Source organism: Papilio xuthus, unplaced genomic scaffold (genome assembly GCF_000836235.2).
Source record: "Papilio xuthus unplaced genomic scaffold, Pxut_1.1 DF828952.1, whole genome shotgun sequence".
In the NCBI taxonomy this organism is placed as follows: domain Eukaryota; kingdom Metazoa; phylum Arthropoda; class Insecta; order Lepidoptera; family Papilionidae; genus Papilio; species Papilio xuthus.
In genome coordinates, this window is record NW_013529697.1 from 1,062,853 (window position 1) to 1,089,534 (window position 26,682).

Here is a 26,682-nt window from a genome sequence, read left to right on the forward strand (position 1 = left end):
TAAGAACAAGTTCTCCCCTGTTAAGAGGGCGGCCTATTATCTTTCATTTCGCCAGTAATTTAACATTCACCGTACGCCTCGGAAAAATCATGGTATCAAATGCTCCGTATTACCCTCCATTTTGGGGGTGACAACTTTTTACTTGGAAATCTTCCAATAATTTGCGGAAGTGCCAGCTGGTTAGACTATAACGATTATCGGGCTCTAAAAAAGATTCCGGCTTTAGCTGTTTACGTACTTTTGGGGGAAAGAAATAGTATTATCGCAAAATCCCGCATTTGATAAAACTTTGAAGCTTTTCCTTGCATATGAAATTTTACCTATATTTTTTGTTGATGAGAATTTGCTCAACTAGAATTTTTTCTTTGACAAATTTAATGTTTTAACTGATATATTGTCACTACAAAAATAAATTAATGTTTAATTTATCTTATGATGTTTAATTTATCTTATTTATTTTATAGTTTTTCATTAAGGACAAACAATCTATGAATATCATCTTGAATCTATGAATAATTTTAATAATAATGATTGTAAAATTTTCGTCCATTCTTTTGTTAACTTTAATTTAATAACAAAAATCGAATCATTTACATCTGTGTAAAATTGAACATTGTCCGAGAGTTTTACAAATTGAACGACATTCGTAGCGCTTACAAATTGTGATTCGGTCTGCCTGCATTCGCTTAATTGAAAATTTTCGTTTGGATAGATATGTAGCCAATGCTAGTGTTTTAGACTATTCGATAAAACACCTTATTACTTTATTTTAAAGTCCACAATTGCACGATCAAGTCCTACAATACACATTAATGAATATGTGTATTGTAATTAACAAATTGTCTGAATTAGAAATATATATTTAACGTTAATAAATACGTTAAAGTACTAAATAGATTTCTGTATACAGCAATAAACAGATCCTAGTTTCCATTCTGTTTGATTGTAGGTCGCAGACGAACATGCTAGCCATAGAACCTAAGCCCGTTGTTTGAAAAGTATTGGTTTGCTTTACAGACTCACGGGGTTAAGAGTACAAGTTTCCCAAATTATTGCCGACCTTCGAAAGAAGATGGCACTTTAAGTAGAAGATGAATGTTAAATTATTCAAACTTTCGTGAGACAGTAGAGCGCAGGCGTGGAGTGAGCGACGGGTCTCGTCCGCGAAATAATACCAATCCCACTCACCCTGATGAAGGGCCCCCGATGGGTTCGAAACCAGTCGGTGCCGCCACCGGATGAATATACGAATATACGTGAGTGTTTACCCGTTTTTTTATATAAGAAGATGTAGGTTCGTTAGGTTATTACTTTGGTCTTCGTTCCTTTTAGGATTTATAGGAATAAAACAAATGAAATAAAGTTATGATAGAACAATTTATTTTTAAACTAATACGAACGCATTGTAGAATTTAGGATATATATTTATAATATAATGGTATAATAACAAAACATTGATAATATAAAGCCATAACTAAGTTCACCAACATTCGATAAAGCCATAGTGATGCGGTCGATTTATGTACATACGGACGAGCCGATTTTGAAATATTGTACGCTATATTACAATATCAAAATACATATTAAAGCTATGAAGAACATGGCCAATGACACAACAGTCTTATACCTAAAAATGTTATATCATAAATAAATATAAAAATCAAATTATGTCCCGAACATTTACATTGGATCTAAACTGATTTTTAGGTTATGTATATTTTTAAACTCTGTTCAAACTTGCGGAAGGCTCTTCTGAAATATAAAAATATAATGTTTGTTATCGCATTACAATAACTAGAATCAAGTATTTTTATTTTTTCCTCTCTTAAGTGGTTCAAACAAAAATTTCTATAGGCTTTACGGCAACTGTTTATAGTTTTAGATATGGCAAAGCCTTCTTATGAGGTCACTGACTGGGAAGACAAAGGAAGACTATTTTAATTTGATTTTGTTACATTTACTGTTGTAGAAAAGTTATTTTAAATTGTTTTACATAACAAACGAGTAAAGAACTATAAAAGTACAAAATGAGCAAAAATAACAGTCAAGAGGCTTTTCGTGACACGTCTGTATTTACAACATTGTCAAAAGACGTTATAAGTAAAAAGTCTTAAGATAAAGAGCACGGGCCTAGAAGCTTTCGTTAAGATTAGAAAAATACAGTGGTAACCTCATTGGATTAGTGCCAAGCCTTTGTTGTATAAATACGAGTACATCTAGGTAGAGTACAAAAGCAGTCTCCAGATTAAATTCGGTAACGTAGATTAATGATATAAATCATTTAGAAACACACAAAGTACACAGCTTTGTACTTTGGGGAATCATTGATATATTCGAAAGTTAAAAATCGCTTATTTCGGGATCGGTGTCAGCGTATTTACATGTAAAAGGATTTCTTAGCCAGGAACAAAAAGATCGATCGCTGTGCTGCTTATACTTCGCTGTCGTATGTTTTTTTGCATGAGCTCGGGCTACAGCCGCTCGTCTTGTCGGGTAGGAGTCGAGGGAGGAAGCATCTGAATCTCTAGGTACAGAATCGTAACCTGATTCAGCCCGCCTTGATGTTGCTGCCGGACTATGTTTTCCAGTCCTTGGCGTTGATTCATGACCACTATCGTAACCGTCTGGCTTTGAACTCGCAACTACTCTTGCGACAACTTTATCACCTTTCTCACTTTTATCTATACGGGGCTCGGTCGTAACTACAGGTGGTGTGACTTCAAGATGTAAATTTGATTTTAAGTCTCTAAACGTGCTCGACGGAGCCCCGTTGCCGGGAATTCGTTTTTCTTCTCTTAAATTTGGATCGGAAGCTCCGTCTGGATGCCTTAAGGAAGCAATCCTAGCATCAGTGATGTCATTTCCTAGATATCTTTCGAATGGGCCGTAATCATTATGGGATACGTCTAGATCTTGATATGCACAGTCGTCGACGGCACTTCCAGGTCTCGACATAGATCGTTTACAACTATTACATATTTTGTCACTCGGCCTATAAGCAGGTTCGCTATAAACGGAGCCGTCTCCGTGATATTCTTCCGTATCTCGAACATTGCACAAGGACAATGATTGAAATTGTGGAGCGATTCTAGGATTAGGAACATCATTGCCGTCTAATACTCTACGCGAGCCATATAATTCTGTCAAACCTAATATATCATCTATCCTGGAACGAGACGATTGTAAGCTCTCGTGAGGGTTAATATCAGCTAGTGGCTGATCACCACTAAAGTGTTCTGCATAAAAACCCAATTGCCTTAGATATGATTCGTTTCTTAATTGTCTTTCTACTTCACTATATAACGATAGAGTGTCTGTGAATGTTGAAGCCACTGTAAGATTCTCTTGGCTGAGTATTCTAAGAGGATGATCATCGCCATCTTCTTGTTCCATTCCAGCCATAGGATGTTCTGCAAGACCCATGCAAAATGCGATGTCTTCCTCGGTAACTTGTAAGCAGCTGTCCTGCATTGGAACTGGTTCTAAAGGTTCTTCGACTTCAATTATTTCTAACATGTCATCTTCGTCGTCACCAGTTAACCTACTAATTTGATGTGTGTCCATGTCTCTACTACGATTAGAAAGTAGTTCTTCGTCCATTCTTAGCCGTTCCTTATATTTTGAATCTAAGCTCTCCATTGACACTTCCCTACTACTCAAACTACTAGGCTGTAGTAGAGGAAGTGCTGGAGGTATTTCAGCTAATTCTTCACTATCATCGTCATCATCTTGTTCATTTTTGGTTGCCGACTTAGTACTACTTGATCTTCTTAATGTATGATCTCCAAAGGGAGGACCTACATTTTCTTCTTCTATCGCCATTCCTTTTGATCCAGCCTTCAATCCTGTTCTTATAGTTGACTCTTCTACATGTACTCTTCTAGAACTGTCTTTCACTAGTTCCATTTTATGAGTTGTTTCTGGATCATCAGGAATTCTTACTCCTGGGTCCCTGTGTCCAGTTTGTATTTTGTGGCTTGGTGAGTTGTGTCTTGATTTATGTATTTGAGAGGTTTGATTTTCTACCCACTTTCGTATCATATTTTTCTTGTGATTATCCATATATCCGTATCCAAGACTTTCGTTTCCATGTGAACTTAAAACGCCAACTTGTAAAGGTATAGTAGGTGGTTGCACTGGTACAGATTCAAATTGCAAAGGTGGTTTGCTTTCTTGCATGGGACCATCAATCCACGTTTCACGTTTCTTTACTTGTGTTTCTTTAATAATATGTCTTGCTTCAACTAACCGTGATTTCGATATTCTAGGACCATCAATCCAATGCTCGTCACTAGAACTTTTACCTTCTTCTGAATAAGATTTAACACACGTTTTCTTTAGGGGCGTTGCTTTTGATGCTGCTGAATGTACAGGAGATGATTTAGGTGTTTGATTTATTGGTTGAATTCCAGTTTTCATAGGAGATGATTTTGGTGAAGAATGTAATTTATGAATTGGACTTTTTTCTTCTATAACTTTTGACAAGGATGATTTATGTCTTTGTTCCGCTGCAGATCCTCGAAGAGCTTTGCTTAACACACATCTATTATCTCCTGAATTAATATGTGGTATATAAACTGGAGGATGTTCACCGTCAGTTGCGTCATCCATCGGTCCCACGTAAATTACAGTATCAGCAGATAAGTCACTGCTAGACGGATCCGGCTCACTGCTGCTGGGTTTTGATGCGTCTTCACCGGAACTACCTCCGGATCCCGCGTTGTTATTGGAGGAATATTTCATTTTTCTTCGCCGTAGTCTATGTATTCTTGATGCCAATTGCAGTGTCGTAAGAGTGTCTGAATAATTCTGTATATTTGGCGAAACGTGAACAATCATAGCGGTATGACAAGTCAATGAACCGAGACACTCTTTGAGGACATGTGTTAAGTTATGATCACGGTATGGTAAATGTCTTTGACCATTAAATATAGCGAGCAGAATATTTCCTAAGCCTGATAGGGGTATTCCTCCATTGCTTTTTCCTCTTTCGGAGTTTCCTAAGTCGATAAGATGTAATCGGCTTCGTCCGCCAGCAACTGAAAATAAAAGACACATGATATAAGTGTCATAATAATCAAAAATAAAAGTTATTTCTTTTGAAAGTTATAACTCACCAGCTCCCTTTCCTCCAACACTGTATTGATAAACATGCAGAGTGTACAATAGATGACTGTCCTTTCCCTCTTCTTTAGCACCTTTTGTGGCCAGTGCAGCGTCAAGATAGAATGCCGCCTTTTCAGCGCTATGGACGCGTAGTTCTGATTGGTTTTGTAAATGGGTACCGAAGAGTGGATCATCTCTAAGATAAACCCCTGGTGATTGCTCCGTATCTGTAAATTATATATCACCATAAAATGTCTGTTAGGAGCGAAAAATGTTTGTGTCTGTTGGTATACATATTAGGTTTGACGCATACCATTCTGATAAGGCGCGAGCAAGTCTCGTATCTGGTTGGTGTTGGTGCAGAGTTCAACAGCAGATACCCTGACAGAGAAGCGCGTGCCGCACTTATGACGCTGCTCGGCGATGCCGCGGAAGAGCCACGCGATTGCGCACGGGACGGCGCCCAACGAGCCCGCCGCTTCTGGTCGCCCCAGCATTGTGTACGACTTGCCTGGTAACAATATCTTTATTAATACATATTGTTTAATATATTTTTATACTTATTCGTTGTATTGGCTCGCAACTAGTGTTATTTAAATACTTTTTGTATGAACATTTTTGGAGAAAAGAACTATTAGTGTTCTGATAATGGTAAAGGCAATAGAAGGAATGTGTAATGTAGGATTTGTGTTTTAGTGAAGAGTAGAGCTTGTTTACATATCTCTGAGCCCATTTTGTACGTTCAATAACATTCTTGTATTGTTTTCGTTGTGTTTATGATGGCATCTACAAGATAATTAAAACGAAGATCGAATTATACAGCCAGTTGGTTCTTCAATCCCCAAAATAAGCGGGATGTTGTACTAAGCCAGGTTTCGGCAAAATTTGAGCCGCGCTCGCTTCGAAAGTTTCATTTAGCAGGAGCTCTCATTCAATTTGCATTTAAAACCGTAATCCTTGAGGTAGGGGTAAGATTTACAACGCCCGAGGAATAGCTTCTTACTCTCAACGCTTTGGTTTATAATATAAACTAATGTAAGACTGAGTAAATATGAAATTTGAATAATTTCGATATATTCACAGATCTAACATTAATAGACGGTTTTGTCAATCATGTTGCAAGTTTTAATCCAGTTCAAATAGTATAAAGCTAATTCTAGTCCAAAAAGTATATCAAAAATTGCACGAATGTACATTTTTAGTATTAAATATTGATGTGAATTAAATAAGTTTACTTCAACATGCTTGGTTCAGACGTGAATTGTAAATAATACGGTTACCAATCTTGTTTTCCAAAGTTCAGTTTTAATATATGCAAACTTTCCCGCACTTTAATGATTTAACGTGCATTCAAAGAAAAGTTGAGTCCGCAAATAGATATATGAGGCGGGTTCGCACCTTCCGGGTGTTTATCAAACTTTCAATTAAGAGCCAGCTCTGCTCTTTCCCATTTGAATGTAAATGGGAAAGAGCCGAGCTATAAATTCCGTGCCGATGGTAGCGGCGGCCGGGAGAGCTCCGAGAACTTTCACCAAGTAGTGTTCTCATAAATAGTGCAACGAGCTTGGAGTGAATATTTTAACATCTGCCTGAATTAGATGTTTTGATTAACGCTATAAATGTTTCGCGCTTCATTGTTTTAATTGTTTAATATATTATACCTTTTGTTACATCTTTTATTTTTTCTCATATCTACATTCAAAAGTTGGTAGCTAGTTCTTTGCTTCTCTTTCTTAGAAGCGAGAGAGTTGTATCAGGTCCAAGCCAAATGGTTCATGTCAAGTCCGTGGTCTGTGCCTACGCTTCTGGGTTACGGGCATGAGTCATATTGTTGTTAAGAAATTGTGATATTTTAAAAAACAAAAATACATCAATATAAAGTATTACGATAAAACAGAAACCATTAAAAATCTCGTGACACCATTAAATATTACTTATTACTTTTTCCAAAATACTGCTGCAACTAACTTTTACATTTGCACGAAAATTCACGAAATAAACACGGTCACTTGTGTTCATAAATTTCAACAACAAGTAAATTTATGGTTTAAATTTTGAAACGAGTACTTTTAATTAATGGTTTGAATTCGACAAACTTTATTTGACATCACGGCAAAGGGGAATTTTGTTGCAAATATATTTATTACAAAGATACAGTTAAATAATTAAAATATGAGTTGGAATTTTAAAAAATACAAACAAAAAAGTAGCACTTTTATTTAAAATACAGATTCTGCTGGCATACGAAGAATTTTTTCAATGATTTTTTTTTCAAATCGTAATTTAAATATTAACAATAAATATTTTATTGTAAAACATTTTGGGATTCGAATGTCACATCCTTAGTCGAACAGACTTTCGCTTTTGCTTCTGACTCTAACATTGATACGTAGATGCATCAACTCTAATACTTCTAGTCCATAGTATGAGCATATTTCTTAATCGAGTTAGTTCATTCGCACAGCAGCCACAGTCTATTATTTAGTTCTAATGGGTAATAAAGTGACGTAGGAGATAATCAATTGTTTGTCCTCACCTAGTCCTGCGTGTCCGAAGCAGAAGAGGCAACCGTCGGTTCCGTTGATGACAGCGTGGATGACGTCAGTCAGCGCACTCGAGCAAATCTCCGTCTGCAACACGAGGAAACATTGTTGAAAATATCGCAACTCGCTCGTGACGAATATTTTTTGTACTTTGATAATATCCTTCATTATAATATCAGATCTTGTTATGAAATGATGAAATAAGTCGCTATATTAACACAATTTTATTTTAACAGATAACAATTTCAGTAAGAATAATATGAAATCAAAATAACAAAGTTATCAAAATGTTAAAGCTGCTAATAAAACGAGTGAGTAGTATGTAAAGTGGGCAAAATGAACGTAATGTTATGAATAATTTAAGTAAATCAGGCGCTTACGTCGCGCCGACGCTAAGCTGTACCAAGTCGCTCTAAGCTAGACTCGGTGGTGTTTTCTTTCGCGGGGATTCCCGGATAATTAAGCGGACTTAAGGTACGCCCCGCGGATTAGATTGTTGTGGGACATAAAGTTTGTTGTAAAGTGGGACAAGGACTTTGTTCGATTTTAGAAAATTACTGGCTTTTTTTTTCAATCTAAAACTGTGATAAGCTGTGCCAACAGAGACACCTCGTTCTCTATGTCATGTTATATTATAAAATTTATGAATGTTTAAATGGATGGATGGCATATAATCTGGAAGAACACATAGGGTATTAATTGAGTTGTTTTTTTTAATTCCGCGCGGACGAGGTCAAGGGTGACAGCTAGTATATTCATAAATCGTTTAACATGTGGTAAGTATGCAATAAATCTTATCTTATCGATTCTCGGATATTTTTCTAAACGTAAAAGGAGTTAAATAATAACGCTTCGAGATGTATGAATTAAATAATTAGTCCAAAAATATCTTAAACTACTTGACCTTCTTTGAGTTCAACATGAATAACTTGTCAAAATAGTAGGTACGTAGAAGTTATTATTTTTATCCGCGTTCATTTGTTTAAAAGCATGGTCACCTTACACGAGGGTAGAACAAACGTTAAGGAAATATTAAAATAATTTTAAAGGAGTGTTTTGATGAGACCTCTCTCGTACTTAATTGAAAATACTCAGATACGAGGTCGGGGAAATTAATTGAAATAATGAGGTATTTCCTTTGAAGATTATTACAAATTATAATTAAATTAATTAAGATAATTATGTAAGATTATATTATATTAATAATGGAATACATTGATGCCTAAATGTTAAGTTAAATTACTTTTGGTATACTTGCATTGGAACTTTTTTGTAATTAAAAAAGAAGGGGAGTGGACAAAATTAGTAATATGAGAAAGAATGAATGGGATTTTAATCTACGTCCATTTAGTATGCCATCTCTAGTTTTGGAATCACAAAAAAGAAGTAACAAGCGTTATTTATTTTCCAAAACTTCAAATAAGTTTCACAATGAAAGTGACCTCGTTTCTAGAATAGTTTTCTAAAAAAAACTACGTAATGTAGTTTTCCACAGTGACGTATTAAAAAGGCTTGTGCAATGCAACCCGCTGTGACCCCCTTTCTATCCGACAGATAGATAAAAATGCGTAAAAATTTATTTTATGCTACAACGTTTGCAAAAAATTAATATTTACGTAAAAGATAATAAATACGATAAGTCACCTTGTTATTAAAAAAAAGAATTGTAAGGTTTATTCTGAGCATATATCACCTTATTTAGTCGGGTTGTAAAACTTACTAACACCTACGAACGAATCGATTTTGACAAATAGTGTTATACAATCAAGAACACTTATATCATCATCATCATCATCAACCTGCCCTTATCCCTATCGAGGGTCGGCACAGTATGTACTACTCCTCCATACATCTCTATCAGCCGTCATATCCGAGTCTACCCCCTTCTTACGCATATCCTCTTTCACACAGTCATTCCATACTTTTTTTGGTCTTCCCCTACCCTTGTAGCCATCCACATTCAATCTCATTACTTTTTTGCTTATATCATCATCCCTCCTCATAACATGTCTAAACCACGCTAATCTTTTACTCCTCAATTTCTCGATCACTGCCGCTACTTTCAAACTTCCTCTAATATACACATTTTTAACTTTATCCTTCCTTGTCACACCACACATCCATCTTAGCATACGCATTTCAGCTACATGCAATCTCCTTTCATCCGAAACCTTGGTGGCCTAACATTCAGATCCGTACACTACGACAGGTTTACGAAGGACTTGTAGATCGTAAGACCAAGAACACTTATGTAAAGTAATAAATAGGCCACATTTGGAGTAACTCTTTTTATCGAATTTAACAAAATTTGAAACGCTTTGAATATATTTCAACAACATCAAAACCAGATCAAAGTAACAACCATCACGACTATCAGTGGACTGCTACGAAACAATTTGGACAGTACAATGCACGGCTGAAACAATAACGTATAATGTCGGGGTGGATTTAGCCATCACTGGGGTGGCAGCGCAGTGCGTTGGCAGCGACGCGAGGTAAGCCTCTAAGCCAGCGCAGCCCTGCCCACTGCCCACTGTCCGCTGAATTATTGCTGGATAACTTCGACATATGCGTAAGTATAATTCGTACGAATTGCGTATGATCATAGGAAATTCAATGATAATTTGTGAGTCGTAACTGCGAAATAAATTACTTTAAATTATCTTTGATTAAGGAATTAAAACTGTTCTTAAAATCATTACTTTCTACATTTAATAAATATTACTAATTAGCTTTATATTGCAGTATTCCACTTTGTTCACGATAACAAACTTATACGGTTCGTAGATCACTTTGTATTAAACATCTACGGCGTAGACAAAGCTACGAGCCAATGTTAACTGGCGAGTGTTAATTTTATCAGAGAATGGGAAGCGGAAGTCTAATTCGTGCCTCGTATGACACAAACCGCACGGATTTCGCTCCACAATTCCATTAATATTGTGTAATCCCTTTATCCGCCCTCCCTGCGACTGCGTCAGCCACTTACCAAAGCTTAATTTGTAGGTATTGTAATTACCTTTGTACTTAATTCAAATTAGTTTTGCATTCGCTTGTTTTCGAACGTTTTATGACATCGAAACCAACACAATAAATGCGGAATATTACCTATATATTGTTTATGACCGTAATAATATAAACATTGAAATCTATTAAAAGGGAATTCGTGTTTAATACTGTTATAGTAATATAGTCTCTACCAATGAAACATGTTAAAATAGTTTTAAGGGAAAAAGGTAAGGTAAGGGAAACTGCACGAAACAATATTTATAAAAGATAAAAAAACTAGATTGGAAATATCTTAAAAATCTTTTTAAATTTTAAATATTTTTTAATAATTATAAAATTAAAAATTTTAAAAATTTATATAATCGCACAAAAATGTGAAGTATACAGTGAACTGGTACCGATTTTCGAACGATCCATTCTCGGCGTTTTAACAATTTAAACATGAAATTTCGCTACGGGCCAGAGAAATTTTTGCGCATGAATTTCCACAGTCGGGGAATGCGACAGCCGCTGCACGACCACCTGCGTTATGAAAACGCAACGAACGCTTTTAATGAATTTAACATTTTTGTAAGTTATAAAAGTCAAGAATTTTTTCAAGTAATTATGAAAAGCTTTATCTTTGTGTTGAATGACCGTTAAATCTTCGTTTAATTATCAAAAAAGATTTTCTTTCAGTAAAGTATAAAATTACTTTTAAATCGATAGTATAAAAAGTAATTTAAATGTTCTCTTGTTTAAAAGAGTAAAATTAAAAAAATAAGCTTGAAGAATAAAAATTTGTTGTTAAGTATTCTTTTTTATTTTATCCGGCCTTATAGAGGGAGGTAAGGAGTGTGACCAAACTGCGCCATGTCCTGAATATCTGATGTGATGCAATATTTTATATTTTAATAATGGATTTTATGTCGGAGCGGAATTTGCAAGTTACTAGAGCGTAGTAATATCAGCTCTTAAATATAATGAGACTGGATTTGTTTTTATTCGAACGAAATATGCATGGAAAAAACAACAATATTTTACTTACCTATCTAAAATTATTACTACATGTGTTTCTTAAATTAGTGCTACATTTTTTATATTTAGATTAAGACAAGTATATTATGTCGATTGTTTGTTAAAAATCTTTAAAGAGAGACTATTTTGATGGGAAATATTTAACTAATGATTTTATTTTAAATAGTATTTATGAATACCTGTGAATCATCTTGCGAGAATATAGCGTCAAAGGCGAACATCTTAGGCGCAGCGACGCCGACTTTCCTGTCTTCGGGGGCGGAGGCGCCAGACGCAGTCTCGCACAGCGTCACCTGCCGCTTGCGCTTGTCAAGAGAGAACGTCTGCGTGCCGCTGGTGAAAGGACCCTCGCCTGATGCACCCACACGAAGCATTACCTTCACCTGGAACAAGAACATGGCTTTAGTTTGTGTGTGTGTGTGTGTAACTTATCAAGAATATGAAAGTAAAATTAGATAAGTACATAGGTACTCTATTTTATACTCTTACTGCTACATTCATTAATTCGTCACTAAGTACAAACTTGAGTGTAGATTTCTCATATTAAATATACACTCTAAGTGCGGTGATTATCATACTTCTTACTAATATTATAAATACGAATGTTTAGATGGATGTATGGATGGATGGAATTAAATTGTTATCAAGTTCGTTTATTCGTTTAATCTAAAGATATTTGTTAACATTTCCAAATAATTTATTTACATAAAATCTTAGTAAATGAAAAAGAAGCATCGTAGATTGAGATGGGTTGTAATGAGCAGTGCTGAAATAAGCACATCTAAATTTAAGAATTAATCACTCTCGTTTGTAAGCATCTCATAAAGCTGCAAACCCATTAGGGCGTCCGATTGAAATCTTCCTACGTAAACAAGCAGCGCTCTAATCTAACGCAATCCTAAATAATCTTTTTTATCTGTGTTGAAATAATAAACATTGGAGGTACAATATTAAGGAAAGCATTTAGCGATGTAGCCGCGCCACAAAAGGGTTTTATCGTATTGTTGAATCGTTGTTACGATTTTGTAAAGAGAACGAGCGCACGGATTCCGTTCAAAGCCGTTGTTTGTGATGGTTCGTTAAGCGGAGATTTCGCAAGTTTAGATACAAAACGTAAGTAGCAGGGTACATTGAGTTTAAGCTTTGAACAACGTACACTTAACTACTTTATTTCGATTATTAATAACACATTGAAACAATTGAAACACGTTATATTAAAAATGAAGTGTTTTATCAAGATCGTTAAGAATTATTAAGTAGACGAAAGTTATAGGTTTTGAATTCTTTCTCATAAAGCTGATAAGAATGAAGATTTAGTTGTGCAGTTTAAGTTTCCTTAAGGCTGTTTCACTAAGTGTTTAGGAGCGAGCGGAGCATTCGCGCTCCTATAAAATATACAAATTTTAATTTACCTAAAAGCCACAATATTGCGTCCGTTTCTTTACAATTCTCGTATTTTCTTATGTCCGTCTGTTATGTTTACATCTAAAATTCACTGCGTACATTTTAGTCATTTTTTAAAAGTTAATAATAAATGAAATACGTACAATAACATATTGCCTTTTTCTTTTATATTAAAAAAAAACTGAGATGACGATGTTGTTTAGTGTGAGTGTTTCGGCAATCGAAACACACGTTAAACATGTTTCGTAGTTCTTGTAGTTAACAAGTTACCTTAAACAAAAATATCAACATAATACAACTTGGTTACACGACAACTTGGATATAATGAAAGCCGCGATACTGCTCAGGCTGGCGACGAAACATCTTATAATACTTTCATACGAGGACAGCACAGCGAGACAGAACAACGTAGAGCCAGAAGAATATTGTTTTGAGAAAAACGTCAAATTCAAGTGATTGGTCATTTATATTAAAACAAAATGTCTTCTTTTTAGAAAATGTAAGTCAAGACAATATGTATTCGTAGCGAGCGCGTGTACCCAACAGCAGTTCTGCAGTATTAGCTGCTCTACATCGCTGTTCTACCCTCGTGTGAACAAAGTATAACAGAAGCAGGTGTAACAAAGCGGCTACAAAGCGCGCAACTTATCTAATTATTTCCGCCAACTAAAATAGTTGGAGGTAAGTTCGCGGGATGTGATTAGTTACATAATACCGTCCCGCGGATCTCACGGTTGGTAATTACTTGGGAATTAATTACACCTGCTTGTCAACTTGAATTAGTGAGTCGAGACGCGTCGAATTGTTTACAATGGTTTATATGTGTAATTTATGTAACGCAAATGAGTAAATGTTGAACGCCCCATGATTACCGATCACGAAAGGGTGAATTAAGAAAATCTTAAGTAAAATAGGTTTAGTAACTAGGATTAAAACCTAAAGGGTATTTCACTAAAATATGTAAACATTATGCGTCACCTATTCTAGTAAGACATTAAATGAAAGAATGACTCCATATTATATATTCATCCTTCTTTTTAAGTTTCTAATAATAATAGTAATGCGACGTCATGGGTTTCCATTGCCGAAACATTATACAAAAACATATATGTCATTCTTTATTAAAAATACTGAAATAACTATAATTTGTGTACTGGTGTTACTTTTAAAGGAACTAAGAATTGTTTGTATCGGTTTTAATACACGTTTGTAAAAGAAAGGTTTAATCCTTCTTTTTTTCCGATATTTTTACTACAACTACACCAAATTAATAGCCGCGGGTTTCTGAAACCAAAATCCTAACCAAAATTATGTCCTTACAGGTATGACGATACGCTTATACAGAGATATTGGTCCCAGAAACCCAAGGTAACTAAATTAAATTACAATTTTACAAATCAAATTAGGAAATTAAAATTGTTTATCTAAGTTATTCCGCAAATAGAGAGATGAAAGTAATTTTTACCATAACTAATTCGTATTAATTCGGCAATTACTAAACACTTCAACATGCATGTCAGTCAGTACGTGTCACTTCACTACATACTAACTACTGACGAGGAATTCCATTACACGATTACAGATCTATCTACGTGTCTCGCTAATTTGTGAAATACGTCAACTAGTGAATAATAAATAGTTCAGGAATCAGTCTTAATTATATTAACTACAGCAATCAAATCATTGTCAACTGAAATGTGTCAAAATTTGGTTGTAAATATTTTGGTGAAATAAGTAACCAACTGGCAGTCGTACCTTGCAATCTTATTACTATAATAAACATTTACACATATACGTTTTAAATTGAATTTTCATATTAATAAAATTTAGGTACACAAAAAGCTTTGTAACATTTATTACAACCCTTTCCTTGGTAAAAATGGACAAAAGAAATTAATTTCAAACTTCCACGAAAGTATTCAACGGAGCGCATAATTCGAACTCTCATATAAAATCCTCGAAGCTAGTGGGAGGTTAGACGTAAACCACTGCGGTCAGAACTCACCGCGATTCAGAGCTATTGCTGATTAGGTATTGAGCTTGGATCATTAGATGTATATTGAATATATGAATTTGGCTAATTTACTTTGTAAAATTTCAATTAAAAACAGTTTAAGATTAAAGCTCTATTACTCTTGGGGTTTCCTCATCTTTTGAGCACAGTTTTATAGGTAGCTGTCGCGACTCTGTCCGCTTGGAATTTAAAAAAAAAAAACATAATTTGTAGCCTATGTTTTCTTTAAATTATGTTCTTCATCTATGCTAAATTACAGCGTGACTCACGAAGCCGTTTTGGAGATATATTGTAACAATCATCCATTTATCTAAACATTTGCATTTAAAACATTAGTAAGATATAATATTAAAATATACAATTGCTATGACTTTGCACTATAAAATTGGGTTGAAAGGTATCTAAATCAATGATCTGTCAGAATATTATGATGCAGGTCGTAGCTAAAAGACGCTATTGCTTGTTAAACATTAATAAAGCAAATTTCACGAATCCTTAAATGGAAATGGATTTTAATAATTTAATATTCGCTTTGTGACATACAGTTCTGTCCACTCGCCTCTTTGTACGGCGCGTTCGTTCCTCTAATCCAGTCTTTATTACAAACCAATAGAGTGCAAATAAGAGTACACGATATTGGCAAAGCAACTAAGCTCTACAATGACGAGTAAATCCTTAAATCTTGAATGACGTACTCTCTCGGGATGATATCACTTTTAAAGCCCGACTCTGACCATATGGAAGTAATTGCGCTTATCTGTTGGCCAACAGCCAATATTTATTACACATTAGTGAAACGTTTTTCAATAAGTCAGTATTAAACTTGACAAGCGGTTAAATAATGGACTATTTTGTAAATAAACTAGCTGTCGAGACTTGGTCCGCGCGAAATAAAAAATAACTCAATAAATATGTGCCTATGTGTTCTTCCAGACTATGTTTTACATCTGTGCAAAATTTCAAGATCCGTTGAGCAGTTACGAAGATTCCTTCTAACATTCATCAATCCATCCATCCATCTAAACTTTCGTGTCTTTAATATTAGTAAGATTAGCACAAATTAATAAGATTGCGCTAATTTTCTGGGTATATATAAGTAAAAGTAATATGTCGTAAAATTTTAAGTAGCTTTTTACTCTGTCATCTCTGCAGGCAACAAATAATTAACTCTTTCTATATTGGTACGTTTATAAATAACAAAAGTGAATTCTATTACAAGAGAAGTTGCCGACATTTGTAGCATTCCGTAAAATGACAAATAACTTTAAAGGAAATAGACGTGCCGGTGTAAGGATTTCTAGCGAAAAATATATTTGTTGTCAACAAATAAAATGGCCGCCGACAGTGAAGCGATTTTTTCGCGCCATTCGTAAACGCGACGAGAAACTCATTTGGAGCTGTCACGCGGATTAAAATTATCTTGTCTCGTGTTGTCGCGTTAGGTTTGGAATATTAATGATGGATATGAATAGAATATTTGAGTTTCGAGGTTGATAATTTACTTCAATACATTATCCTGTCACATTTTATAAACAAAAATAGAGGCAAAAGGTTAGCATGGAGTGAAAATGTTATTATAAAAAGAGGAACGGCGTCTAACAAGGATAATAATATTCCGCAAATACCTAATATAATTCCGTGAGAGATCTAATAATGAACCAGGATTTTAAGACTAAAGAACTGACGAAACTAACCTAATTAGTCTAAGTCTTGGAGGAAGAAATATGTTAGTGCCAAACGTTCTTAAACAAGGGACGAAAAGAAAAAAGGGTGATAAATGCATAAACAATAATAAATTAATTAGGTAGTAAGGTGTATTTATAATGTTTTTTTTTAAAATTGTAAACAAGTTATAAATGTAAAACTTTGTAATCATAATGTTATATGTATAATTCAGATGATAATCAAATAGTCTAAACGCACCGATAACCATCACACCCCATCTTCCGTTAATCTCTAAAATTTTCTTCCCGAGAACTCGTTTCGCGGAAAATTTGAAATGAGGTGGAATTGGGCCAGGGGCCACGAACCTGCAGTAGTGACGGTGCGCACGCATCCATGCATAAAATTAAAGCCGGGGTAATGAAACGTCTTCTATGCGCTAAGCCGAGAAATTCGTGTAATAAAGTACGGCTAGACTCCCTCCGCGACTTAGACATGAAGGTATGGATGTGAGGATATTGGTTATTGATTGCTCAGGAACCGATTATAAATGCCAATAGTTAAGGAAATAATGGACCGATGATGCTACATCAAAGTGTCCTTATATCAGTTCTTTAGAAAACAAGGGATAGGGTAATAAAGATTCAACAGATTGTTCTACAAAATCTTTGAACATGCGTTTCTCCTTATTTCAATATTTTTAATCTTGTACGTCTACACATTCATGTCAATGAATTTGGAGTCATAAACATTGTAGACAAACGCTTTAGAAGTGATGAGACGAGTTTACGACGCTGCCAATCTGTCAGGCGACGTGCTGAAGTCGCCTATAAAGTAGAGATCAATGGACGGATCGCTTCAAACAAATTCGTCGCTCAAACGCGGTTATCAGGGCCGCTCAGTTGCGGGCCGCAGGTTTATAGTCGATTTGTTTATAATGTTGACACCTTATGAAAATTTGAAGGCGTCTGATGGTTCTAAAATATTGTAGTTTTACATGTGTTGTTCAAGTAATGTTTCCTTTAATAATCTAGATGATTTTGCACAATGAAATTTACATATAAATAATTTACAATGTGTACAGTCAGCGTCATATAGATCGTAACAGACAAGATATGCAAATATATAGGTACATCAAAAGTAATCAATTATATCGGTACAACAAAAGTCCCCAAAATAATAGATACATTCACCCTGCTCAAATACATCGGTACATACACAGCGTCAAATATATGAGTACATGCAAGATGCTCATAAATATCGTAGCAGCCACAGCGTCAAAAGTAACGAAGCAGTCAAGGTGCGCAAAAATATCGGTACATTTGACAAAATTGAACTCTATCTCTATATACTTGTGATACAATTTGGAATAAACTACTTCTGTTACATTCATTTGACACTTTGCATCAAACCATTTTTCAAAATTTACTAAAAGTGTTCGACGCGGATGACAGATATTAGGTAGATAAAACCAACATCAAATTTAAGTTTGTGATCATATATGCTAGTTTGGTCTCGTGGCCTTACCGTTCGCCGCCGTTGGTGCGTAAGTTCGGCGGTTCAAATCCCAAGCAACTATTTTTTTTTGATATTTAAATTTTTTAATTTTAATATCGAAGCACATGTAATTAAACTTTATCGCCGTAGTTATTAGGTACTTTTTGATATTGCCTTGGACTAATGAATTTGACCGTTAAAGTACTTTTCTATTTCAAACAAAAATGAATTTACTTTTACCTTTTACTGATACTGATTATATTTAAGAAACAAAGAAAAAAAACTGAATGTCAATATCCAAACTACATCAAATTTTTGGTCGATTGCAATAAACATTCCAGTGTGCGTGGGCGCGCACACATATGTAGATAACACTTGTACGTATAGTTTCCGCGCGTACCATTCTTAAAACCCGCAAAGACAATCCACGCTCCGCCCACTCACTTCACCGGCGATGGTCTGACCTAATTGTTGTTAACTTTATTTAAATTTCTTTCTACCCGACAGCGAAAATTATAAAAAAAAAATTGTCGAGCAAAATTTTACATTACCAAATTTTTACTGGTTATGAAAAAATAACCCCGTGATTGATAAAATGAAAAAAAAGTAGCCTGAGATTCGAACCGGTAAACTTACATATTACGGCAAACATACTAGAATACTGCGCCAAACTAGTATATATTGTGACAAGGCAAAATTTGATATTAGTTATTACGTATCTGTCATATTCGGCGTGACAAACTTTTATGATATATTTAAGCGTTATGACAGGAGAAGAAAAATATTGGGTTGCCCAGTAAGTTCGTGCCGCTTTATAAGGAAAATTGACACCCTGTTCTCTTAATTTTTTGGAAATGTTTTTAAATTATATTGGTACGACTCTATACCTAAAACGTCTTTTATTTTGGCTAAAATTTTAAAAATTAGTTTTTATCTCAACCAATGAAATGAAATTATTCACAATATAGAAATTTTTGTGACGTTTGATAATGGTGGAAATCCGAAAATGAATCCACTTCAGCTACAGTCTATTGTAAGCTTTATATCGAAAATCAGAACGAACTTTCCGGACAACCTATAATGTTAATACAAAGTGTCAAATGAATGTAACAGAAGTAGTTTATTCCAATTGTATCACAAGTATATAGAGATAGAGTTCAATTTTGTCAAATGTACCGATATTTTTGCGCACCTTGACTGCTTCGTTACTTATGACGCTGTGGCTGCTACGATATTTATGAGCATCTTGCATGTACTCATATATTTGACGCTGTGTATGTACCGATGTATTTGAGCAGGGTGAATGTATCTATTATTTTGAGGACTTTTGTTGTACCGATATAATTGATTACTTTTGATGTACCTATATATTTGCATATCTTGTCTGTTACGATCTATATGACGCTGACTGTACAGCACATATTCTCAATAGAACATTGTATTTTACATTTATTTCTTATCATTTAACCCATTGTTTTATATTTATGTCCCGTAAAAAGGCCAGTATGTCAGTTTACGAGTTAATAGCCCAATAAAAAGGCAAGAAAATATTTCGTAGGTAAGTCATAATTCTTAAAACCCGAGTAGCACCGCGGGATGGAACAGGGTAATAATATTAAGCGAGAGAGCTTTTGGAGCGAGATCGTATAACTGCCGGGCCCACGCTGCGTTTTGATAGTTTCACACAAGGACAGAATAGTGAGTGCAATAGGACAGAGCAGTATTACTACTACTGTTTGAACGAACGCTTACTGTCAAACAGTCTCGCTCTGTATTGCTCTGCTGTACTACCTTACTAGTCAGCCCTTGTGTGAAACAAACATTATAATGTCGACTGGCAACATACGAAATATTACTCCACGCCTATTGTCTCTACTTTCCCTTTACTCTATGCTCGAGATTTTGATAGCTGTCAAAACATATGTGATGATAAAAAGTCTCGTTATAAAAACGGTCTAATTTATTTGGGTACATTGACGAATCAAATTGTTTTTGGTTTCTCGCTCTTAATTTTTTGGACATGAATAAAGAAAGGGTTTCACTAACGAACTAAACAAAGCAAATTGCCCTACCGATGTTATTAAATAAAAACAGGAAAGAAATTTTCGGCAAACCACTTTAATTATTTTTTCAATACATCAAAAACGTCGAGCCATTTCGTCAGAAAGCCCTTATAGAACGCAATCTCGGCAACCGAATTTAAGACGAAGAAAGCGTTCCTAATTTTAAGCCGAATTAAATCAACTACACACCATGAAATTGGGGCGCATTGCTTTTATTTCCTTAATAAAAGAACTTCGCTTACAGCTGGAACCTTAAAAGGGTTAAACTCAATTACCATTTAGTCGAGTAATTGCCGTGAATTAAATCAGAATGAAATACATCTCTGGAGGTACGCTTTTCTCTTACTCGACAATTGATAGTGCTGGCCACGGGACGGAATGCGTACAACCTCATAAAACCCAGGTAAATAAAGAAACCACTCGAGTAAATAATCTAAAGGTGGCAACGACACTTAAATGTCGAGACGCGTCTTCCTGCACTCACCATAATTTCATTCAATATTACCCAAATTATACATTTTTAATTTTGAGGTCTCACCGTATAACTTTTGCATAGTACGAGTATAACATAACTTACTTTAAGCTTGAGTATAAAATAAACTTGTTCTGTGTAAGATTGACATAAATATTTTAATGATTTTAGACACAACAGAGGCATATTCACAACTCTTAAAATAAATAAAGTAAATAGTTCTTAGTTCTGTGAAAGTTTACGAAGTGGCAATACTTGGAAATCAGACTTTTACCAAAGTTCCCGGGGTCTGATCGTTAAAATTGCAAGTGCGAGAGATGAACGGAGTTGTAAATTTAAATCAGTAAGTCTAGCAAGTTGTGGCACTACGCAAACTTACTGCAAATTGGATTAGTGCAACGCAGGGCCGGTTTGACACGTTAGCGGTACACGTTCAAAGTGCCGCCGCCCCTCACTCGCCGACGACCGTACAACTAATTTAGACTCTAGCCAAGAATGTTACACGAACTCTTAAATCCGTCGGAAGTATTCATCTAAGTATTTACTTAACTCAGACTTTAACTTTACAAACATTATACTGAAGTGAATGACTAAACGATAGGAAAAGGCGATAGGATAGGCCAGATTCGAATTTTCAAATGAGACGCTTTTTTAATGAAAGCGTCTTATGTGTTGTACGGATATTTATGTCACAGTAAAATAGTGAACGATTAATTATAAAGATTCGGCAAAATATACATTGCTAAGTTTTGGAATGAGAATGGAAATATAGTAAATATATTCATCCGTACTCATGACATTGTCTTTAAAACATAACAACACTCAGGGGACAGTAAAGGGTGAAAGGGAAGAGACATTTGGTTGCTATCACACGTTGTAATTAATTATAATTATATGATAATTAATGTTATGATGAAAAATTACTACATTAATAAGGAGAGAAAGAGATTTTAGAAAAGTAAATAATACAAATGGATTTTTACATATAATTGGGTGTTTAATTAAATATATTTTGTAACATATAAATATACATATGAGAAGAGATATTATAAGATTTTAAAATTAATTTAGATTACTTGACATTAGGTAACCTAATCGTTTGTCCTCGAGATATAAAAAAAGGTGCTAAATTAAGCGAGCATGTGACGCCTAGCGGAGTAAAGATTGAAGCGACTAAAGTGAGTCGTAAATCTGCGGAGACGATAGCTGAGTAGGTGAGGGTAATAAAGTGGTGACAGGACTTTTAGTAAAGTACCCCTTTAAGTACTTAAATAGAAATCCTTATCGTATAAGTATGCTTTAGATAATTTTCAAATGAATCGTAAATTTTAAAAGAGCTTAAATTGGTTGAACGGCATTATAAGTTTTTTTTCCTGAATGTATGTAGCTAAAATTCTTAAATACTAATATTAATATTCTGCTAGACTTTTATTCCGTATATAAAAGAAAAATAGTGTTCAATTTAAATTGTATTGTCAATAGGCCGGCAGTTTATCAATTCAACTTTTGATATAACTATAATAAAAGGCCGAAATAATTGCATTTTCTTGAACAATGATAAATTGAACCGCAAATTAAAAACTGTACCATTAAGTTCCACTCCTTATAATTCAATTTAGTTGTGAGTCGAGCTCTGAGCCGGTCGAGCGCCAATTCCGTTGTCTATCTGATTCCGACTGGGCTTTCTTTTTTCAAACGGCTCTCGAGGACCATTGACGCGTAATGAGCGCCTTCTTTTTAACGTTCACTTTGCGCTATTTTAATTTGATTTAATTTACGCAAGGACTCTTCACCACTAAAGTATATAATGTCACACTTTCTTTGACTCACTCATTGTACTCTTTGTTAAAAGAAAGACTTCGAAATTTTTCTTTTGGTTACGTATTAACACCTATCAAATTTGTAAGTGAAATAATACAATGAATAAAATTCAATTTTATTTAAATTCAAGATGGCCGCCGCCTCAAAATGGCTACCTTTTATGTAAATATCTGAACCTTAGGTACAAGCAATAGGAAAATGATCGAATCGTCTCTAAAGGTAGGCTGTAGATAAGGATTGAGTATTTGCGTAAAGTACATAAGGGCCGGCGGACACTAGAGTCGTTGTTCCGTAACGAAGCAAGTTTGGAGTGCGTTTACGTGACTGTACCCCGTCACAATGTTTACTTTATCAAATGGTTCCGATTGGATTATGATCGTTAAATCTATATGCCTTGTATAAAGGGAATATTTGGTACTATCTAAGATTGAAGGGATCATAATATAATTTTGATAATGTTATTGTAATTCGCTTTGGTGTTGTTATTTAAAATTGAACAGTTTAAGTGGCATCACTTGGTACAACAAATGTATAAGTAAAAACAGGATGAATATAATACAACTAAATGTGTGTGAAATATGATAGACAATTTATTGTTTCTGTTTTTCTAAGAGGTAATTTTTTTATAACAAGCATGAAATTAATACAATACAATATCCAAAAATATACAATGCTATATGTTTTTGAAAAACGTTTTAAAATGTGAATTAAAAAAAATCTGTGTCAAGCGATCTAACAGTGGCAAAGGTAACTTCAGGTGGCATCAGCCCCTAACGATTTGGGCTCAAGTTTAAAGAGCGATTACGTGACTAAGCGAACAGAGCGCGACACTTCTTCCGCGCCGCAAATTAAACAAGTTTCCAATTCGTAACGACTGCCAAAGTTAATATTAGTTGGCTGCGACTCCTAAATGTTTTGCTTCCAGTTGCTTAGTGTCGGGTCACCCTTAAGTGTTTAATGCTATGAGCAAAATAATCTATTTGTATTGCTAAGTCACTGTTTGAAATTAGATATCCCGCAAATAATTTACACAGTTGAGGTAATGAACGCTACAAAAGAATATAGGCTAAATTAGAGACATATTGAACAAATTAAAAAAAAATGTATAAAAGAATTAAGAGATAATTATGTCTTGGTGTAATGTATTCCATACTTGTTTCTTTTATGTGTAGCTTTTTATCGCTTTAATATTTGATAAGAAACCTTATAATCGCAAGCTCTTGTTTTTGGTCGTTTTATTTAAAAGTGTTTCAAAACAAATATCAGTAATTACCAGGTAAATATAAATTGGAATGTAAATTATATACTCGAGTGTCACAATTTAACAAACAGTGCTCGAGTTTACTTCGTAAAATTTTCCACAACTCTGTTACTTCGGCGTATTGTACCGAAGTTGCAACGAAAAATGTACGTGCCGGCGACTTCAAAGGCTCAAGTTTTGAAGGGGCGAATTAGGCAAGTTGAGAAATTTTGGACCGATTTTCCTGCAAGGTTTGAGTAATCTTGGGAAATTCACCTGTATGACAACTTATCATAAGTTTTAAATGGCTTTTAAGTTAGAGTTTAAGTTAAAAGTTACTGTTACAGTAATAATTTTTAATAGTGTACTGTACAAATCTTACTAATAATATAAATGCGAATGTTTGGATGGATGGATGTTTATTTGAAGGTATCTCGAAATCGGCTATAAGGATCTCGCTGAAATTTGACGTAGATGTAGAACATAGTCTGTAAGAACACATAGGCTAATATTTAATTTTCTTTAATACCGCGCGGACAGAGTCGCGGGCGACATCTAGTACACTCTACAAATCAGAACTCAAATAAGATTTGAAAACTCATGAAAGTTTCACCTAATGATCTCTTCTAAAGCAATCATAGTGAAATTAATGATAACACAGAATACAATGATAGTAAGCGTAACCTCAAATGACCACTTTAACGACCACTAAACCGCGAAATTACGACAAGAGCTATCAAAAGTATAACAGCAGTAAAGGCAGTTTCACACAACGGATATAAAGCCTGCTAAACACATACCGTGATATATAACATCTAACGACTAGAAGCATTATTAAGCTGGTGAATATGGCGTGCAACAATTTGTCGCTGCAATGACGCGAGTCTCGTGAATGTCAGAACTTTGATACCGTTTGGTACAGTCGATGACAGAATTATATTTTTATTAAATGTTACAATTAAACTTATTAAAGAATAAAGCACGTAATGAGACGGTTTACAAAATAATTCACCTCTATAAGTAGACTATGAGATATGACCGAAAAAAGCGGTAAAAGTTAAGGTTCGGCATTCATCCAGTATTTATAATTGTAACGCATGGAAATAAAAACTTTCTTTCTTTCGTCTTCACACGAGATTTGTAAGTGTAAAAATAAAGAAAGTGTTATATACACTTTGTGCGCGACTGTACTTGCTGCTACAATACATTAGAAGGGACACTTTACAACTGTTGTCCCGCTATCATTACGCTTCGACCAATAGAGGGCGAGCAATAAAGAAATTTTCTAACAGCGCGCAAACAAAACTTACGGGATGCCGTAATGTCTTTGAGTATAGTTGAAACATTTATGTTGCATCGTTAAACATTTGTTAGCACTAGTATTTCTTAGGGAATACAAGATACGCGTTCTGTACAATTTATGTGCTTATTTATCACTCCTAAGTATTTACGGTAGAGAGAATAATTAGACTTTGTTTAATGCGATGTATTACTGAATTTAATCATTCTCTTAATGTTTAAACTAACGATATAAGAGGAAATGTGTAAATAGGATAGGAAAAAAAATTAGATTGAATTTAAAAATAGATAGAATTTCTTAAACATGAACGAACACCACCATGAATGGCATTACACACTTAAAAAATGCCACTGAATTATAAGTCGCAAAATAATAGTAGATAATAATAACTAAATAGAGAATCAGAAACCACGATGTTTCGCCATTAACCAACGTAATAAATTTAAAAACAAAGCAAGCATTAAAGTCGAGGTGTGAGTGCATCTCCGCGCGACTGTACCTTCTATTAGTTACATTAATACACGGGCGGACACGGAAATTCCATAACTATCCTTTATTCAAATTTATTGTGGTGCACTTTAATAATGTCCCGTACTCTGCCCTCTCGAGACCGTTGAACTTTGCGGTCGCTGTTCGCACTTGTACGAAACTAATAATCCACCGCTCGGGTGGCCATGATATAGCTGAAAACAAACTAACTAAATATTAATAGTAATTTTTCTTTGATACTAAATTTACGAATGAAATTTGTTCTTGAGATCTTGGAATAGAGAGCATTTGTAATTTGTACATTTTCAATCTTAAATAGAATAGATATTTTTTTTATATAAAATTATGGTTTTACCGTCAACCAAATTCCATTATGTTGTTCTTACATAACATTTTAACAGGATGCTGCTGTGGCATTATTATGCAGTATTTGATTTATTGCTATGTTGCTTTCTACGCATGCATAGTTGTTTTCTACGTCACGATGTGTAGAAGATTCTTTATCCTACAAAACGTAAAATCGTGGTCACAATTTTTTCGGCGCAGCTTTATAAATGTTTGCATTCTTCACCGAGCAGAATTTCGGGAATGAAGTGCGAATGGATGTTTGTAGAAGCGTTTGCGTTATTATTATTTTTAATCTCTCGCTTTTGAATGATATGAGTGAACAGAATTTTCTCGTGATGACTGCGGTCAACTATGATTTAAAGTTCTGTTCATGTTTAAAATAGTTTCACCATTCAAATTGCTACATGAACTGGACAAAGAGACTGTCTGTCTGTCCGCAAGTCCGCGTTTGTACCGGGTAATTTCTGAAACATGCATCCGGCCAAATTAGTAGTAGCTAACAATAAAAAAACGCACATACATAATGCGAGTATAATTTTCATTTTAAAATACGGTCTCTTATGATAACAGTGACTGTCAATAAGAAGAAAAGGCAGGCAATTACGCGGCAATCGATACGCGCCTCGCGGCTACGTCTGTCGTCGCACAGAACAAGATAGTACGCTGCATACAGCGACCTCTATGTGTTATGGCGGAG

General features: G+C 34.7%; 1 protein-coding gene across 2 annotated transcripts in view; it reads right to left on the reverse strand.

Annotated features, from left to right (window-relative positions):
- Window positions 1-1,473: 1,473 nt before the first annotated feature.
- LOC106127374 (kinesin-like protein CG14535) overlaps window positions 1,474-26,682 on the reverse strand; it is a 173,874-nt gene continuing 148,665 nt past the window's right edge. For both annotated transcript variants that reach the window (XM_013325457.1, XM_013325464.1), the window contains 5 exons: window positions 11,855-12,058; window positions 7,643-7,736; window positions 5,420-5,617; window positions 5,118-5,333; window positions 1,474-5,039 (listed from right to left, as the gene is read on the reverse strand). In XM_013325457.1, the coding sequence (XP_013180911.1) occupies window positions 2,341-5,039; window positions 5,118-5,333; window positions 5,420-5,617; window positions 7,643-7,736; window positions 11,855-12,058 (3,411 nt within the window). In that variant the 3' untranslated portion in view covers window positions 1,474-2,340. The remainder of the gene's footprint in view (window positions 5,040-5,117; window positions 5,334-5,419; window positions 5,618-7,642; window positions 7,737-11,854; window positions 12,059-26,682) is intronic.